The sequence below is a fragment of the Harmonia axyridis genome, chromosome 3 (genome assembly GCF_914767665.1).
Source record: "Harmonia axyridis chromosome 3, icHarAxyr1.1, whole genome shotgun sequence".
Taxonomy (NCBI): Eukaryota; Metazoa; Arthropoda; class Insecta; order Coleoptera; family Coccinellidae; genus Harmonia; species Harmonia axyridis.
In genome coordinates this window covers 26,934,163-26,955,371 of record NC_059503.1, presented here as the reverse complement: position 1 = coordinate 26,955,371, position 21,209 = coordinate 26,934,163, and the positions used below count along the sequence as shown (strand labels likewise).

Here is a 21,209-nt window from a genome sequence, read left to right as displayed (position 1 = left end):
CGAATAATTTTGTCGATATTGAAGTTGAATTTTTCGATCGAAACTGAAATTTCAAAATCAGTAAAGAATTTCTATTGTCAAAGCCACACGTTATGGATACCATCATAAATTTACTATGGTCCTTCGAACCGGAATAAATGCCGAAGATCTGGCGAGTTCTCCCTCTGGAAGCGAGAAGTGAAAGAACCGGGGTTGAAATAAATTTTCGCTCCAGAACACTGCCACCTCTGTTCTGGTTGTTTCCGCTATATCGGATGATTTCCGCTGAAGATTTTCCGATTCAACTACCCAATTGGAAAATGAACTGACAATCTGCTTTTGTTCGTATGAGATAATTCGATAAAAGCCCATCCGGCTGGAAGATTATGATGGAAAATTGACTGGAATTTGTCGATATACGGAAGTATTATGCTCATACTCACTGGAGATTGACATCTGAAATTATTTTTTTGGTAATATGAGTTAAAATAGTAACAAAAATGATGAGGCCCAGAGTTTGAGGAAGAATTTATTATTTTTCAAAAGTCAGGAAGAGGAGTTGAAGTTAATTTGCCTAGTTTTGTTTCATTTCATTGCCATATGCCTTGATTATGTTATGACAATAGTTACTTTACAATTGTTACTCCTTAGAAAAACACAATTCTTTTGTTTGAAATATACTTTATTATTCAGTATAGTACCCCTGAACATCAAAACACTTGTTTCAACGAGAATTTATGAATTCCACCCCTACAGAGAGAATGTGAAAGGATTCAAAAATACGCTACTACAAAATGTTATGTTATGACCTCATCATTTGATGCAGAACGTTTTCCACTCATGAATTCTTTTAGGTTTGGAAACAGATGGAAGTCGCTAGAGGCCAAATCTGGTGGATAGGGTGAATGCTCTAACAATTCGAACTTTTATTAATGGATTTAAGCCATTGTCAAAATGCTCTTGTGACACGGTGCATTGTCCTGATGGAACAAGAATTTTTTCTTCTCCAAACCGGGTCTTTTTTGACAAGTTTCTTCTTGCAGCTAGTTTGAAAGGTCACAATAATATGCAGAATGCAGTTTTTTACCAGTTTTCAAATAAGTCACAAACAAAATTCCTTTAGCAAAAAATCAGTGCAACAGATACATGGTACATTCATTACTTCTGTCTCAAGCGACGCTAAATTATTGGAGTTGGAGATTTGATTATTTATAAATTCTCATTCATTCGAACTTAAAATTGAAGTGGAAACGTTTTCAATTAAGCTGGCTCAATTGTGATAATAAGAAATTAATAGAACTAGGGGAATATAATATTTAAATAATCTATGGTGGTAACAATGGAAAAATGACCCTGCCTCAAAGCAGGTGAACGAGTTGCGCTATCAGCCAATGCACAGAGAAATAAGATTTTAAAGGGTAAAATAACATTCAACTCAGAAATTATATTTGAAAATTCACAAAAATGGAACATTAGACAAAAAGACAACACAGACTTTAAGGCGAGTCACAGGTCTTGACAATCTTATTTTCTATTATAAACTAGTCAAACTTGCCTGTCGACAATAGTTTGAGTAATTTATGACAGAAGATAATATTGTTAAGACCTGTGATACGCCTTATAGGCTGATATGAATTGGTTACCTCAATCAAACCTTTGTTTTATTGGATTCATAAATCTAGCATTTTTTATCCATTATCAACATACAGCTGTTCTCTCTTCTTCTGATATATGCTCGGTTATATTTGGAATGGTACGATAAAATTCAACTGTTTTATTTAGGTTTTGATTGGGTCGTTTATGCGAAGGTCCAATCCATTCAGTCTTCTCTGATGAATTATTTAAAATCGAAACTAACCAAACTGAATTCCTTATCTAGGCACAGTGCTGTCGAAGTAGACCTAAAAACAGACGTCTACACACCAAAGCTAAGCTATGCCGAACCTGTCTACCAGACCACGCCCAAAACGAAGCCGTCAACAAACAAGAGCTCAAAACCGCAACAAGCAACAGATCAGAGACCAAATGAGGCCTCACACACACAACCAGATAAGACTGGTATAGACAAAATCGCTGTGATAACGAACAATGTGCCTTCCCAAAAAGACCAAACCGGAGATAACTCCAGGGTACCTACGACGACGACGTCCAAGAGACCGCCGTCCGGTCTTAACCACAAGTTCCTGCTTCAGTCCAAGAGTTTTCAGGGTGGGACCCAGGACCATTCTAGACCCATCTTTCCAAACTGCCCTTTCAGCCCGTATGGTAGCCCCAACGGTAGTCCAAGATGTAGCAGGAAGAGGGGTCCTTTGAAAGAGTCGAGGAGGGTCTCGATCGAAAAGGCAGGGATGTACCTTCAACTCAACCAGTACAAGTTGTTGGATGCCATAGGTCAGGTAGGTAATATTATACTCAGTTATATAGATACCCCAACATCTAGAAAGAAGGATTTTTTCAGTGATAACTTGCATATATTTTAGGAGGAGCAAATGACTAATATTTTAATCAAATCTTTTGGAGATTGACCAGGCTAATTCAGTAAAAGTTTAATAATGTGTTCATGTGCTATTAGTTTCATATATTCATCAATGTGTCTGGCATATTTCAAATTGTGATCAATACCCTTCTGGTCTCTGGGTATCTTACTAGATCATTTCTTTTCAGAGTGCAATCAGAGTTCAAACTGGCTGTTGTAAATTGTTCATTTTTATAGCGATTGCGTCCCAAACGTGTTCAGTTAGTTAGTTAGGAGGTTGTGGTTTGACAGCAAATTCATTTCAGCTTACTCCAAGAAGTCCAACGTTACTCTTGCCTCATTTCATGTGGTCGGGCATAACCCTGTTGCAAAGTTGGTTTTTGCAGAATCCTTAGACTTGAAATTAAATTTGGTTTCACAATTTCTTGAATGGAAGTCTGCGCGGTCTTGTAGCCTAGCGTATGACGCTTTTCAATGAAAATTTGGGATTACGGAGTTAACCACGTCAACTGAACAAAAACTAGATTAGATGGCTGAAAACCAGTGTGTTCCATTCTTAGTTCAACGCTAGTCTTTCTTGACTAAGTGAAATTGAAGTATTAAATTGTATTAACAAATACGAAAATTCCCAAACGTACGTCTGTCTTTATGTTAATTTAGTTATTGAATAAATAACTAAATAAATTTTATTATTATTATTATTATTAATAATTTGTAATTCGTTTACTCAATTTGTGATTTCGGATATTTCGAATTTTCTTTTGGTTGGTTATTAATATGTTGTCATTTTTGGGATTGTATTTCAAGACAAAAACCGAATATATATCATAAAGGTATATTATACTGTGAAAGACAAGGGACACAATTTCTTGAAATAAAAATCCTAATCATATCGATTTTTAATTCATTATGACATATAGGAAACAATTCATAGGAACAAATGAGGTTCAAAATTATATTATGGGTGGCTTTTATGATGATTAACTTGTATACAAAAGTTATTGAAACGAATAATTTTTACTGGGTTTTCTGGTTTATCTGTCATTTAGTGAATTTATCGACAAAGTGAGATAAATGTAATAAAAAAATGCTTATTGCTTTGATGATTTGTAAACATGATTTTCTCTTCTAGGGATCTTATGGAGTCGTCAAGTTGGCTTATAGCGAAGAAGATGACACTCATTACGTAAGTTGAATGTATGTTTTATTATGGATATTACAGCAATTTCATCTTTTCGTAATGGTTTTCGAGATTTGGAAATTATGTAAGATTGTATAGACTGTTGATTAATTTTTCCATGTTTCTTATATTCCGGTCGCCCCAGTTTTTCTTGTAAGATCACGAAAATTTTCAGAATAGGTACTTGTGAATTATAGGAAAATGGATTACATCGGGTAGATTTTTACTGAATAAGTGACTTCATTTATTTTTTTTCAAAATAAATCTCTGCATTTATAGATCATATCTTATACATACAGTTGGTCCCCAAGTCCACAATTAACCATCAGTGCTTTTCTTAATTTTTGAAGAAACATAAAATAAATGGTAAAATTGAATATGCCTGAAAAGAGATAATGATTTACTTGAAATTCGCACAAACCTCGTATATCTGATATATTCCTGTGCTGATCAAGCAGGGCCGGCCTTAGGGGTGAAACAGTGAAGCACCGTTTCTGGCGCCTCTATTCGAGGGGTGGCGAGTCGGCCCAGTTTACTGGCCGCCTTTTCATATTTCATCCTTGATTCCAAAAATCCTTGATTTTTGGAAACCCTAAACAACATAAAGGTTGTTCCGCTCCGCTGTGTTTGTCAACATTCCCTGCAATAATAATATCATTATGGATTTCCAAAGACGAAAAACAACAGTATAGTCACTATCTTCGCTTTCAAATTATTAGGAGGGAGATGTTTACACATTCAACATATGGAAAATTCCTACAATATTGCTTTTGAAAAAAGTTACTGTTCCTAATGTTTCAGTGGAATACATGTGTGATGCCAATGAGTTTTCGACCAATACTGAATCTTTGCATGCCCTACCGCCCTTTGTATCTTGTGGTGTGGTAGGTAATCATTCATTTGCTAAAAACAAATACAAGCACTTTTAATTTCCATTAATTCCAATTAATCTATGGAAATTAAAAGTGCTTATATTCATTTTTACCAAATCCATATGAATTTCCAACAAGTAAGGACTGAATCCATTAAATACAGATAATCATTCTTCGATCATACGCAATATCAATTAATTGTGTACTATATATTATTCATTATACAATTGAATATTCTTCATTCACTAGAATTTAATTTTTTTACGCATGATTGCAAGATTCTTCATCGGAAGAAAAAAATTCTGTATTATCATCGGAGCAGGTGCTGCTTTTTCTGGAGGCGTTGTTATTGATGCTTTCTCGATAAGGACACCAAAAATTTTCTTGTTTCAGGCGCAAAAATGTCATAAAAGTGGAATGGTATTTCAAAACATAAATCGTATATATCATAAAGATATATCATAGTCCGGGAGCCAGTAACAGATATACATGACTAAGTTCCTCTCAAAGAGTAATTAGTAGAATGCATCAGATAATAGTAATAAAAAGCCTCGTGAACGTCAGCTGTGACTCTGCTGGGGGGGAGAGCGGCGGCAGCCCCCCAAACACGAAGAAAAAAAAAATTCATTCATTTTCTCCCAACTGAAAATTTGTCAAATTGTAGCTAACCCAATATCTAGACGAAAAAATACAATCAGCTGGTGCCTCAAACATGAAAAAAAAAATTTTCAATGACAGCTCTGACAGCGACTCTGATAATGAATCAGAGAGTGCCACACTCGCGAGAATAGTTATTTATAATACAAGTGCAGAAGGCATTGATATTCTTAGAATGAGCCTTCTGTACGAGTATTATACATTATTTTCTCTAATTCATTGCATTTTTATTGAAATTAATGAAATATTTCCATGAATATCATTTAGTGATTTTTGCATTGAAAAATGTTGGATGGCAGAACTGATTTCTTTAAGGCAAATTGATGAATTGACAGATAAAGTCGTGGCTGAAAGTTCGGAGTACCAACATATAATGATAAAATATAACCATGAAAACTGTGCGTTTCCGATATATTCTCGCACGATTTTGTTCTACAAGGTGTGGAAGAATGAACGGAATAACCACAGAATTAGAGAAAAGGACTTTCTCCAAATGTTGCACAATAATATTTAGTTACTTCAACTCTCTGATTCAGTATCAGAGTCGCTGTCAGAGCTGTCATTGAAAATATAATTTTTTTTTTCATGTTTGAGGCACCAGCTGACGTATAATCCACCATGCTTTAGCCAGCTGATTGTATTTTTTCGTCTAGATATTGGGTTAGCTACAATTTGACAAATTTTCAGTTGGGAGGAAATGACTGAATGTATTTTTTTTCTTCGTGTTTGGGGGGCTGCTGCCGCCCTCCCCCCCAACCGAGTCGTAGCTGACGTTCACGAGGCTTTTTATTACTATTATCTGATGCATCTCACCAAGTATCTCTCGAGAGGAAATAATCAACCAAATTTGCACCTAGCTCCCGGGCTATCATATTGTGGAGGATTTGGCACAATGTAATTTTTGATAAATATTAAGAACATTCTGCATACGTACCATAAAGTTGAAAACTTTTCAGTACCAATAATAATATTAGAGCAATATCCTAGTGCACAAGTGGTAACTGTGGAACTTGAGTCCTCAATTTAGTTTTTGTACATTAAGTAAGTAAATATAAAATCTATCTTTAGGTTTAAACAAAAAAAACTTAAAGATTCTTGAATTTCACTGCTTTCATGAAACAGTATTCTTATTCCACATCAAAGTTCACAAACGTTCGAGATCATTTTTCTAAATTTTGAGAATTATAGATAGCATGACTGAATGATAGAGCCATCTGTTCGGAAAACGACCGCTCAAAAAAGAAATTCCTGACAACTATACAGCAAAATCATGAAATGAAAGCAATATTTTTGTCTCTGATTGTTTCAGAGTTATGAAATTTCCAATATTTCATTTGCGACACATACCTCAACGCAGTTAACATGGATTCTGTTTATGGAAATAATACACATTTGTGTACAATTTGTTTGCCGTTCAAGGACGTCAAAATGAAGCATTATTTTGGTCGCTCTCTCCCCATAGCCCATAACTTAACAAACCTAACCATAAAAGGCGTTCTTTCGCTTCCCGTTCGTTCCCCCTGTCGATAAATCGGTTTTACGATAATTGAGCGATTTTGAAATTCCTATCGCAGATAAATCCAATGCGGTCGGTCAAGCGAGAAATTTGAATAAGAGCGGCATTTTAGCCTAGTTCAACTGAAATAATTGTCAAAATTAACGACGATATAGTACCGAGTTTACGACGGCCGTGGTTGCTCGCGCTGTCATTTCTGAAGCGAGAAAGGGGTCTAGTCGCTCATTAAGCTTCGAAATGGTTTTGGTGCAGGCCGGTTGCTGTTGCCTGGCGATTAAACGCCAGAAATCAACATATTGCCTCTTTTTAAATGCCATCTTCTCAGCGGGGGTTGCAATAGTAGTTCAGAAATTGGACCGGTATATGATATTTAACAGACCAATTGAAAAGTCCCCGGTCTACCATAGTAAAACACATTTTTTTGGTAAAATTCGATTTTATTATTCAATATAAGTGCCTTCGAGGGCGATACAGCGATTATAGCTATTTTTCTATTTTTCGATACCATTTTTGTAGTACGATTTGTCTTTCACCTCAGGCCTCAGTTTCGGCGATTACTTCGTCAATGGCGCTAAATTTTTTTCCAGCGAGCATTCTTTTGAGTTCCGAGAACAGGAAAAAGTCGCTGGGGGCCAGATCTGGCGAAAACGGTGGATGCAGAAGCAATTTGGAGCACAATTCATGCAATTTTGCCATTGTTTTCATTGATTTGTAACACAGCGCATCGTGTTGATGAAACAGCACCTTTTTTTTTCTTCAAATGAGGCCGTTTTTTAACGATTTCATCCTTTAAACGATCCAATAACGCTTTATAATAATTGCAGTTGATGGTCTGGCCAATTTGGTAATCAATGAATATTATACCTTGCGCATTCCAGAATACTAATGCCAGAACCTTGTCAGCTGCCTGGTGTGTTTTTCCTCGCTTTGGATTCGGTTCATCGAGTGTAGTCCACACAGCTGACTGTCGATTGAACTCCGGAGTGAAATGATGGAGCCATGTTTCATCCATTGTCACATCTCGACGCAAAAATTCAGGTTTATTGCAATTAAACAGCTTCAAACATTGCTCAGAATCATTAACACGTTGCTTTTCATCGATTGTGAGCTCACGCGGCACCCATTTTGCACAAAGCTTTATCATGTACAAATATTCGTGAATGATATGATGTACACTTCAGATGATATCTTCACAATGTCTGCTATCTCGATCAACTTCACTTTACGGTCATTCAAAAATTTTTTTAGTGAACTTTTTTGATTTATTCATTGGTGACAGCTTCTTTTGGGAGTCCACTGCGTTCGCCGTCTTGGGTGCTCATTTCACCACTTTTAAATTTAGCATAGCAATCAATGATGGTTGATTTTCCTGATGCAGACCGCGGAAACTTTTTTTCCATCTCTTTTCAAATAACAAAATAGCTACACTCACAACGCAATATCTCACAAACTAATGGTTTGAAACCGGGGACTTTTCAATTTGCCTAATAATTTTATACAGGCGAGTCTTCGGCGAGTGCTCGATCGGTCTATAATTCTTGTAAATTATGGGTTAGGAGAATGATTCAAATTTTGATGACATGACCCAGCGCATGAGCTTATACGAATAGTACCTATATTCTGAAAAAAGTTGCAGAATGGGCTCCTATTCCAACACGAATGAGAAATGAGTGTTGCAATTGCCTTCTGCAACGAGTATTAGAGGATAATTTCTCTATTTATATACTGCCAGCCTCCGTGAAAAACATGAAATTCAAAGCATTTTAAAATTTTTCATTTTAGGCACAACATGTCTCAACAAAAAATTCAGGGCTTTCAGACATTTGAACGGTGATTTCTAGTTTAAATCAGTATGTAATAAAATAAATAATAATGTAAATGATTATGTTATCTTTATATTCATTTTCTATTTTATACTAGCCGAGAGCTAAATTAATTTTATTATTATTATTATTTTTAACTAGCTGCTAATTTTAAACCATGCGGTGTAGATTCAAACGCTCTCGCCTGAGTAAACTAATAATAACTCTAGTTTAGGGTAAAATAAAGCCCTAATAAGGGCGACCATATTCCTATCTGGGAGTGACTGAAGCCAATAATTTTACCAGTGAATACGAAAAATCCGAAATCAATGACAAAAACCCTTCCAACACTCCAAAAACTTTTGAGCAGAGCGAAAGTAAATTTTTTACCACAATAAAAAGCTGCTTAGTATTTTGGCCACATTCCCAATGTCAACGGCGAACCCAGAAAGATGCTTCTGAAGCGACTGGAAACCTTTTTAAGAAACAGCATGGAAGATGAACGACGACTTGCGTTGATTAGCGTTAATGGAGATATAGAGCGGACCAGCTGGATTCGGAAGAATTATAAGTATGTTGGGCACGAGATGCACACAGCTCAATTCAATACGGTGAAGTTTTCAATTTATTTCTTCTGCCAAGTTATTATTTTTATTTCTTGAATGTTTCATGACTTTTAATAATATTCTTTCTTCGAATATCTATGCATAGAATATAAATTACTAGTACTTGAATTTTAAATAAACATGCAGAATCCAGATATATAAAAACTAGTTCTATTATGAATAAATGCTCACATTACTCCTTCAGCCAAAACACCAAAACAAAAATAATATTGACATTTTTATTGATGCGCCAATAATAGGTTTTCCAGTAGTGATGATAAAATTCAAAATGCGAAAAAAGATAAATTATTCAACAAACAATTTTTTTATTTGAAAGGTTACATCATTCCATCATGGAAAATAATAACTTTATTGTTTTTATCACCGAAAAAACATAAATCTAATTAAAATGAATAAAATAACATTCAATTCAATGAACAACAAATGGTCTGATATCATTCGAATGACTACCACGACTTTCCCGTATTGCATTCTGTCAACCCAATTTTCATCACATTTTCACATAAATTTGGCTGTATTTCATCATTAGTACCTTCAATGTTGATTTTCAATTGCTCCGTTGATGCATTATCAGCATAAACTTGTGACTTAACATATCCCCAAAGGAAGAAATAACAAGAAATTAAATAACACTAATTAGAAACTGGAAGGATAATTAACAGGACCATTTTTTGAGGTAATTTCATCACCAAATTTTGTTTCCAATGATTTGATTGTTAAGGTGTCTGCATGGCAGGTGGCACCATCTTGTTAAAACCACATACATTCCAGATAACTCTCAATAACAGCTGGCAAAAATTCATTTCACTTTGTTTTGTATCCTCCTCATTAGCTGTTACTCTTCGAAAATTTTCTTCCACGAAATATAAACCAATCATTGCGCCAGCATGAAATGCACACCACATAATGACTAAAATGACTTTATCTGGATATAATGGTGTCTCAACAACTCCACTCCAGATTTTGTTCGTTCACATAACCATTGAACCAAAAATGAGATTCATCAGTAATCAAATTCTTTGATAAAATTGTATAGCATTTTCAAGTTGTTGAAGAACAGAATCAGAAAATAAACTACTTTCAAAGTGGTTTAATGGCTTCAGTCCTTGAACCAGTTGGATCTTATGAAGATGTAAACCCACATCTTTCCTTAACATTTTCTATGCTGTTTTTTGAGAAATATTTAAATATATTTAGATTTTTTTTTACATTTGCGGCTGCCAAATTGATATTCTTGTGTACGTACATTTCTTGGTCATGCAGGTACTCTTGTATCATGTAAGAAAATTCAAATTCCAAATTTGTCTACAATTTAACTGAATAATATAGTTCATGAATTCCCAGTATTCACAAATGAGCACTGATTTTAATAAAACAATTTAATATTTTCTAAAGGTTGTTGAAGCGTGTAAAAATAATACATGGTGTTACCATTATAATCATTTTGAAATTGTATCATTCCTATTAACCTATTTTTGAAACTTTTGACCCTCTTCTATAGAAGGGGGTCGAAAGCTAAGCAGCTAAGCTTTCATTGAAATGAAAGCTTACTTGTTAACTGAGCCTAAGAATCAAATAAAATTGGCATAATGTATAATGGCAGGGTATCTGAATTCATTGAAATCGATGCCTCCTCTAATGGCAATGATATTCTTAGTGTGGACTACACTTGGTAATGTTGAATCTTCAATAATCAATCTGAACAAAATAGTAACTTATAATTCTGAGAGTATGGTAGAAATATCATGTCTATACGACGCAAAAAAGAAGAGACTATTTTCAGTCTGTTGCAACAATCATTATTGTCGGCAGATCATAGACAAGAGGCCCACTCTTCCTATACTAATGTAAAGGTGTTTTTGGATATTTATATCCTTGAATTCATGTGAGTGGCTCAAAATGAAACCCAGCTTAGTTAGATGGAATTGGGATACAAATTGTTGATCACGCCTAAAAATACTCATGTGTGTATATTCAAAGTTGATAATGACTTTATCGATGTTACATTGTAGTTTCAATCTATCTAGATCAGACACAAAATTTAACTTATCAAGTGCTCACTGCTCAGCAATTGAAACATTTAAAGTAATCAGAAAATATAAGGAACCCGTCATAACTGAATAGAGTAGAAATGTTCAGAAGTGTAGATCAGAAGGAGAAATATACCTATTTGATTTTTCTGGGACATATCTGAGTCAACTGAGTACAATGAAGAGAAAGAACCACGATCTAATATTATAAGTGAAATATGAGATCAACCAATTATGTAGTAGGTATATCTACTGTTTGCTAAATGATGATAATTTCTCACTAAAAATGTGAATGGAATTTTCAATATTCTCTTTTCATTATAATTTTCATCATTGCTGTTTTACTTCAAGAGGTATATGATGTATTGAGCATATTATATGTCTTCTGTGACAAAGACTTATTAATATTTCGAAAAAAAGAGTGAATAAAAAAAGTGATGGAATGAGACAAATTACATGGTTGAAAAAACTCTGAACTATTCCGAGTAGCAGCCACCAAAATCAAACAAGCATATATAATAGCCAACATCCAGAACAGATGGGAATTGGAAGAAAACAATTGTGAATGAAGCACATAATACAAAAATCTGTCGACACCAAATCGATGATATGCGGAGGTTGTTCTATCAGATTTGATGAGATGCTATTGCTTGAAAGTTTGCTCATTCAAACGCAGCATAAATTTCAGATTCTATATTTCACTTACCTTCTCATTTTTTGGCAAGAATTTCAAGAGCAATATTATGATAAATAAAAAAAAATGTCAATATTCCTTCACTTTCAAACGGACCAATTCGAATATTGTTTACTTGTTTTTAACTAGTGAAAGTATATGTCATCACCAATTTCAATTCATTCAATGAATATTGGGCAAGAATTACAACGTTGTGTAGCATATCTCCAGAAAAAAAAGAACACCTCAGAAAAAACACCATCAATTTCATATCTAACAACGAGTAGTTACTCAAGCCTTACAATAGTTCAAGTTCTGAAAATCTATCCTTCAGAACATTATTGGTCGGCAATTGATTGAAAACCTCCTTCGAGTTTAGGCCATAATGGTAAAACGAAGTGCTTACTGATTTTTATTGAAATTGCAGTACTTATGCAGAATACCGAATAAATTTGCGGTTACAATCTATTGAATTCCGGAAACCTCCGTCTCTTGACGCAGATCAAATCAATTGCATCAGCATCCGATGCCCAGAAGAATTGAGAAAACCGCAACGAGGGAAGTATTCGACATCTGCATCCCACGGGATCTCATTTACCTCTGCCGCATAATTTCAGTCATGGGGTTTCTCTAAAATTGAGCCGTGGTTTCGTATATACTCTTTCGAATATACTCAGTTCTTCGTGACATCTCTCGGCTGCGTAGATGTTATTACTCATATGGTTAATTGAAACGTTTTCGAAGCTTAATGTAACGGGTGTTTTTTTTCGAGGTATATAACTTTAAATTGGCATTACTGTTCAAGATGGCGACCGATTTAACAGCTGTCAAGTGATTTATTCTCAATTTGGTTTGGCAATTCATTATGAATAGACTCACGTCTGAACAACGCTTGCAAACAGTGCAATTTCATTTCGAAAATAATGGTTCTGTGCGGAATACGTATCGCGCACTACGTCCATTTTATTTTGTTTAGCGATGAAGCGCACTTCTGGTTGAATGGCTACGTCAACAAACAAAACTGTCGCATTTGGAGTGAAACTAATCCTCAAGTGTATGTCGAAACACCGTTACATCTAGAAAAACTGACTGTTTGGTGCGCTTTATGTGCTGGTGGAATCATTGGTCCGTACTTCTTCAAAAACGAAGATGGCCAGAACGTTACAGTCAATGGTGATCGGTATAGAGCCATCATTACAAACTTTTTCATTCCTGAATTGAACAACTATGATGCCCAGGAGCTGTGGTTCCAACAAGACGGCACAACATGTCACACAGTTCGTGCCACAATCGATTTATTGAAAGACACGTTTGGTGACCGCCTAATTTCACGTTTTGGACCTGTGAATTGGCCTCCAAGATCTTGTGATTTAACACCGCTAGACAACTTTCTGTGGGGCTATGTAAAGTCATTGGTCTATGCGGATAAGTCACAAACCCTTGACCATTTGGAAGACAACATTCGCCGTGTTATTGCCGATATACGGCCACAAATGTTGGAAAAAGTCATCGAAAATTGGACGTCCAGATTGGACTACATCCGAGCCAGCCGTGGCGGTCATATGCCAGAAATCATATTTAAAATGTAATGCCACAAGATTATCTTGCGGATAAATAAAATTCATATCAATCGAATAATCCATCGTTGTTTTTTGCAATTTAAAGTTCTATAGCTCTAAAAAAAACACCCTTCAGTATGTGGATCATACGAATAGTATAAGACTCTTTATGTTCCAGGCTATGAAGATCCTTTCCAAAAAAAAGTTGCTCAAAAAGTCTGGAATTTTCGGACGTCTACCGCCATCCAGAAAAGACAGCAAGGGTGCCATAACGACCAACGCCATCAACCATCCCTTACAGAAAGTTTACAGGGAAATAGCCATATTGAAAAAGCTTGATCATCCCAACGTGGTCAAGCTGATCGAGGTACTGGATGATCCAGCTGAAGATTGTCTATACCTGGTCTTCGAGCTCGTTGAACGTGGTCAAGTTCTCGACCTTCCAACAGACCAGCCTCTGGACGAAGAGAGCGCCAGGGTGTATTTCAGGGATGTAGTCTTGGGCCTCGAATATCGTAAGTTTGAACTTTGCACTCTGAAAGTTTGATTATTTCATAAAACGGTTCAACTCTTTTCGTAGTGCATTACCAAAGAATCATACACAGGGACATAAAGCCAGCCAATTTATTGTTGAGCAATACAGGTCACGTCCAGATTGCTGACCTGGGCGTCTGCAATGAGTTTGATGGAACAGATGCTTTTCTGTCAAATTCTGCCGGTACCCCAGCTTTTGCAGCACCAGAAGCTCTTTGCGAGAAAGCTGAATTCAGTGGAAAAGTAAGTTGTTGTCGTAACGAAAACGGATGGATTTTGAAGTTTCTTTTCAGGCCGTGGACATCTGGTCCTTGGGAATAACCCTATATGCATTCGTTTACGGGAACGTTCCTTTCCACGACGATAATCTGATGGGACTGTACTCCAAGATACGCAGCGACAACGTGGTATTTCCATCTGAACCGAAGATATCCGAGTTACTTAAGGATCTCATCTCCAAGATGCTGGTCAAAAATCCCAGCAGTCGGATAACTCTGCCCGAGATCAAGGTTAGTCAATGTGAAATTCATATTAAGAAAATATTAATATTTTCAATTCAATTTTTTGTCAATAAATCAGTATATCAAGAATAAAATGTACCTAGATGTAGGAATATGTAAACATAATATCACGTTGCTATCCATAGTGGCGTCTTAGAGTTCTCAGGCCATTGTGCATATCGATTCATCGCTGGAAATATTATGTAATTCAATTTCCATTGTCAAAGCCAGCTCTTATTTTGAACGATATGGTATGAAACCAGTGTGAAGCTTCGAATGCGGCGAAATAATTTACGCGTAGTGATAGGTCTAATGATATCTTCATTTGATTATTGTAGGATACATAGTACAGTCTATGCCCCTAAAATAATCTGAATAAAATGAACTAAACTGAGGAAATACTAAAAACATAGTTGGGATTTGTTGTAACACGCATCCCAGAATACTGCCAGAATGACCTTGCCAGCTGACTGTTATGTTTTTCCTCGCTTTGGATCCGGTTAATCGTGTGCAGTCCACGCAGCAGATTGTCGATTGGACTCCGAAGTGAAATTATGAAGCCATGTTTCATTGTCACATATCGACGCAAAAATTCAGGTTTATTTCACTTAAATAGCTCAGAAATGCTCAGAATCATTAACACGTTGTTGTGTTTGATCGATTGTGAGCTCGTGTGGCATCTATTTTGCAAACATCTTTCTCATGTACAAATATTCGTGAATGATATGATGTACACGTTCAGATGTTATCTCCACAATGTCTGCTATCTCGATCAACTTCACTTTACGGTCATTCAAAATTATCTTATGAACCTTTTTGATTTTTTCGTCGGTGACAGACTCTTTTGGGCGTCCATTGCATTCGCCGTTTCGGTGCTCATTTCACCACGTTTAAATTTAGCATACCAATCAATGATGGTTGATTTTCCTGGTACAGAACCCCGATTTTGCTTCAACTGTATTTTTCCTTTCAAAAAGCAATATTTCATCAGCTCAAGAAATTTTTTTTTTCATCTTTTTTCAAATAACAAAAGTAGCTACACTCACAACGCAATATCTCACAAACTAATGCTTGGATTACTGTCAAATTTTGACACGTATCGTTTGAAGATTGGTACTTACTAAAAATCATATGGACTTAATAATAGCACCGCCCAGGCGCGGATCCAGGCCCCACTTTTGGGGGGGAACTTTTACATTCTCAAAATACTGAAAATGTGGAACCCAGACACTTCCGCATTTTGGGACGTCATTTTTATTCCGTTCATTAATATGGGTTTTCACAAAATGTATTGAAGGTAAAATTTTTGCTGATCTTGTAATTATTTGAGCCTTAGTATGTCAAATACTACGAGGGCCGGCAAAATTTAAGAGGTGCCCGGGCCATTTAGGGGGGGGAACGTTCCCCCAGTTCACCCCCCTGGATCCGCGCCTGGCACCGCCATTTGTGCATCAGACCGGAGTATTTTCAATTGGCCTAATATATGCCTTAAATACCTTAATAATCAGAAGCAAAGACGATGAAGGAAAGTTCGGGAAAAAATATGAATATTGAATATGAATATACAGGAATAAGAAGTACTAGATCCTGGAGCTTTGGCTGAAGACAAAATGGATTGACAACATGGCAAAAATATCAATAAATAAATATGAAAACGGCGAACAAACAGTCTGCAATCCGGGAATCTGGAAATGGTTTACGTAAAACTGACACAATTATAAAGTCAAACAAGGATGTCTGACAATCGGAGAAACCTGGATTAAAGTCTGAATGGACTATTCAGGATAGAGACCTTACTGTTAACAATTTTATCAAATCACAAAAAACCAGGTCGATTGTCAAGGTATCTTGAAGTGATCAGCAAAACCAACTTGAATAATTTTCTATAGAATTTCTATAGTGTTTTTCTACTTTTATCTATCACATAAGACGCCTACTAATATTTATCAATTCTTCTTTCTTATTTTCAGCTCCATCCATGGGTGACTATGAATGGCGCTTGTCCTTTGCCTTCTGAAGAAGAGAACTGTGATTTAGTAGAAGTAACCGATGAGGACCTTAACAAAGTCGTCACTTCCATACCAAAACTGGACACTCTCATCCTCATCAAGCACATGCTCAAAAAACATTCCTTCCAGGTGAGTTGAACTGAAGGATCTTTTGAACTAGACCTGAGTAAAACTCGTTTTTGTTCTTCAGAATCCTTTCCTGCATCGACGAGATGTCCATCGTTCGTCCAACGCCAGCGTCACGGCTACATCAGCTGCACAGGCCAACAGAAGGCTGTATAGCAGGTCGGGAAGATCCAACTCTGCGCCAGACTCTTACATGTTCAGCGAGATTTCGTTAGATCCGGCTCTGGAGGCAGTCAAAGAAGTGTCGCTGGACCAGGCAAGTCAGAAAAGTCTGGAGGCGGAAAGTCAGAAGAGCCTGGGGACGGAAAATCAGCGTACAAAGAGTCGATGATCTGGCGAAACTGTGTAGAAAAATTATCCCAGAAAGTGATGAAAAAACGTGGGAAAATGAGCGGAAAATTTAAAGAAAACTCGGATTTCCTTTTACCAGATTCGCTCCTTCGATCGCTGTTGAAAGCATTGGGAATTTAAGCGCGATATTTTCAGATTGTTTTCGTGAGTTTTATGGAGGATCATTGTCTGGAGATGGGAAATTTTCGGGAACCTACTAGAGTTTATAAGAATGTCAAAAGTTCTTGAAAGATTATCCGCCTGTTTTCCCTTGAAGTTTTTTCAGGTCTTAAATTGTTTAGATTTACGGTGAAATTATTTTTGTAATAAATTTTTTATTGTTTTTTTTACATTTTTTTTGTTTACATGGACCGCTATAATGAAAAATTATCGTATCATATATGATACCAGTGTTCTCAAAAACAAGGTATTGGCACACAATTAAAATATGAGATGAGAATTGTTCTTGACGAAAATACTCTTCTAGTTTTGTTTTCAAAAAGAACTGAGTTGAATTTCTATGGAAGAAATTTAAATTATTGTTATAGAGAATCACTTCTCAGCTTTTCTCATTGGAAATTGAATTCCTAACGAATTTTGCATGTCCTGAATCCTATTTTAAGAATGTTGAATTATATTGAATCGTTGAAGCTTGTTACGTAATTTTGAACGCACTATGCAAAGACTTAAGGGCAATTATTGTTCCTGTATACATTGGGACCATTGACGACGTTGAGTAACGTCATATCAAACTCAAATCGAACTAATTTGAATGTTGAGAAGAGACTATGCCTTAAAAGAGCTTATCTAAAAGTTTTCATGCTGAAATCTTGAATTAACACTGCTGAAAATTGAAATAAATTTTACAAATGGCGCAATACATGTGAAATCTCTTCAATAAGACTTTTATCTATACAATTTTTTCTTGAAGTTCATGAAAAAGTTTCGATTTCATGGTTCTTATCAACTTAGGGTGCTATGAATTTCGAAATTTTTTCAGAAGAATTTTTCATTATAATTGATGTTTCTCAACTTTCGAGTAGATTAGTCTGTAGATTTTAGATTTTTTGGGACAATAACTTCGTTACCTAACTCACATATCCGATTAACGGGTGAGTTAGAAAATGATGTACGACGTTTTAAGAAAAATAATTAACAGAGGAAACTACATCAAGCAAAAGTATCAGAAAATATGCAAGGATTATTGATTTCTCTTGTAACGTCGTTTTTTTCCCATAAGTTCAACAGTGGAACAATTTTGAACTTTAGCCAATTCTACATGTATCATCCTCTTTCCTATAATATCAAATTTTTGAAATCTCTCTAATTCATATAGTATGATGAATTCCTATTGATAATTGACATTTTAAAGAGTCCTTAACCTCTCGTTTGTTGAGATTTGAACAATAAAAGTTATTACCTATTACTATTCTAATTCGTTTTTCTTATATCCTGGGGAAAGACTTTATTTGATAAAGTAAGTAATTGAAGAAAAAATCTAACCCCTTTGACATTTTTCCAGTTAATATTTTGGATTGTAAATAATTAAATATTGATTCAAAAACTGAGGGAACTATACCTAATGAACATTTGAAAATAAATACTATTTACATTTGATGTAGAAAGCCGAAATAGACTATCAATTACGTAAGCGAATTGTACGTTATTAGAAATATTGATATTTGAACGCGTTTTTGAATTACTTAGTTTTTTAGCGAAAAGCTCTGACTCTATTTATTGTTGTCGGTTAGTTTATTTAGATGAGAGGTTCTGTTCTACTCCTGAAATTCGGGATAGACATTCGAGTGATTATTTCGCATAAACACAAAATAAATAACTCGATTGAATCAATTTTTACTGAAATATAGAGTTTTATTTTAGATATTCTGCCTAAATTCTTTATAATTCTGGCGTAGCGATCAACATAAAATTCTGCATTAAGCTTAGATATTCTTATGATATATTTGAGCGCGAAATTTGAACTCACTCCGATCTGTTCTTGTGCTTGAAATATGGAGAATCGTTTTCCAACATTCATTTTAAATTTGCTCTGTTTCTGGAGACGTGATCAACATGAAGGCATAGGGATTGCTTCTTCAACATTTATGGGAAAAATCAGTACGTTGAAGACCATTTACTTTGAGAATTAAACAATAATTATATGTATGTTCCTGTTTTTAGGAGAAGCGTACAGAAAGACGTAGATAAAAATATAAATAATATTAGACACGTGAATCTAATTTTGGGAGCAATTATTATTCATTCCATTCATTAGACTACCACCAAAAATTGAATATACCTAATCCACAATATAGTTTCGATAGAAATATGAATATGAATCTCTATTTAGAATCAAAAATTTTAAAAACAACAAAATTGGAACGAAATTATTCAAATTACCTACCTGAGTAGAAGTGAAACCAGAACTTGGTCAATCATATAGTACACAATTAAGATCTAGAGACTAAAAACTCATTTTAAATTATAGTAACTCTGTGCATGCCAGAGAGATGTCGATGGGGGTTTCGTGTCACAATCTAATTCGGCACTGTTGGAGATATAACCATAGACGTACAAAAATGTGAAAATATTCGTACTTCAAATAATATCGAAGTATATTAATGAATGGACAGGATAAAAATATGGAAATTCACAAGGACAACCAATTACAACCAAACGAAAATGACTTCCAAAAAAATTTCACCAACTGTTCTACATGGATCAGAAATTTTTCATCAAAAACCTAAATGGAGATCTGTTAAGAAAACTTCTTCATCGAATAGAGAGAATATACCACGAATGTTTTCCTGATCACTTTTGAGGAGTACAACACAGCGTTAGACGCCTTCAAAAAAGAGATTTAAAGTTTCATATTTTCCCAATTAAATAGCAAAAAACAGATGCGTTTCTTCTCTATGGCTTGAAGACAAACCAGAAACGAAAGATCAGTGATGTCATTATAATTTAATTTGAATTGATGTATTTTTCGCTTGTTAATGTTCAAAACTGACGAAGTTTCCGTTTCCTTCTCAAAATTTAAACGAACGAACTTTAAAAAGTATCCACAAGATGGCAGGCAATGTTTCAGAAATGGCATCCCTCTAAATCAAGTACATATTTCATCTGTCCGTTATCGAAATTAACGGTAGGAAATCATAATTTATCTATCCTACTTAGTCATAATCTTGCTAATCACGTGTACAAGGCAAATAAATGAATTGAAATGCGGATATTCTAATGAAAAGTAAACATTTGTAATAAATACGCAACATTGATTGAATACACGCGTACACAAACTTTTTTCATGAGGAGATTGATATTGATTACAATAGGGATTTATTTATTTGGTAATAAATTGCGTATGATACATGCAGTAGTTTTAGAAAAACAATTAAGATGTATATTTCCTTCAATTTTGCTACTTCCCCTTTAATTGTTAACTGAACAAAAAGCAAAATATTGAAAATTCCAATATTTTCAAATATTCCGTTGTCCAGTAATAGGTACCTAATTCTGGGGTACTTACATTAATTCTGGGGTTGATTAATTTTTTTCATATTCAAATCAGGTTTTTTCTTTACTCGATTGTATCTTGTATACATATATTGACATTTTAACCGCCGAATCATGGATTTCCCGTAGTTCAGTTATCCGAATAGCGCATTTGTACCAGGAAATTAACAGCGTTCACTGAAGACGTGAAAATGGGCGTCATAGGGTAATTAATACAAGAGAAGATCGGTATCTAGCAAGATATGTACGTTGGAATCGAACCATAACACTCTCAGCTGTCCGAACTCATTTAGGTAGAACGTTTAGTCGCTTATAACTTCCAATGCTATAATACGGCGGAGACTAGCTAAAGCCAATTTGCGATCCAGGAGACCATTAAGAGTACCCAGGTTAATTCCTAGATACATAGCCGCTCGTCTAAGGTGGGCCAGGAACACAGAGACTGGCTGTTGGTCAGTGGCGAAGTGTTTTTTTCCAACGGAACCAGAATTATTGAATCCATCATTTATCCTCTCCGACGTGAAATTGCAGCCATTTCATTTTCATGCATGACAATGCTAGGCCCCAACGCGCGAGCAGAGTACAAATTGTACTAGACATTGCGAATATTCCAAGATTACCGTGGCCAGCAAATTTGCCAGACATAAAGCACATTGAGCATGAGCACATGTGGGACTTTGTTGAACGAGCAATCTCAAATAGAATTAATCCTCATAGCACCCTCCAAGAACTCACTATTCAAGAAGAATGGAACAATATTCCAATGGACACTATTAACTCCCTTATTGTTACCATACACAGGCACGTTAACACTCAACTACAGAAAA

The 21,209-nt window shown here is 35.4% G+C and overlaps 1 protein-coding gene across 1 annotated transcript in view; it reads left to right on the top strand.

Annotated features, from left to right (window-relative positions):
* The window catches only part of LOC123675746 (calcium/calmodulin-dependent protein kinase kinase 1), a 77,131-nt gene extending 59,912 nt beyond the window's left edge, over positions 1-17,219 (top strand). Inside the window, exons 4-10 of the mRNA XM_045611237.1 lie at positions 1,859-2,375; positions 3,588-3,641; positions 13,549-13,885; positions 13,951-14,147; positions 14,198-14,413; positions 16,375-16,542; positions 16,604-17,219. Coding sequence (XP_045467193.1) covers positions 1,859-2,375; positions 3,588-3,641; positions 13,549-13,885; positions 13,951-14,147; positions 14,198-14,413; positions 16,375-16,542; positions 16,604-16,870 — 1,756 coding nt within the window. The 3' untranslated portion in view covers positions 16,871-17,219. The remainder of the gene's footprint in view (positions 1-1,858; positions 2,376-3,587; positions 3,642-13,548; positions 13,886-13,950; positions 14,148-14,197; positions 14,414-16,374; positions 16,543-16,603) is intronic.
* Positions 17,220-21,209: the final 3,990 nt, after the last annotated feature.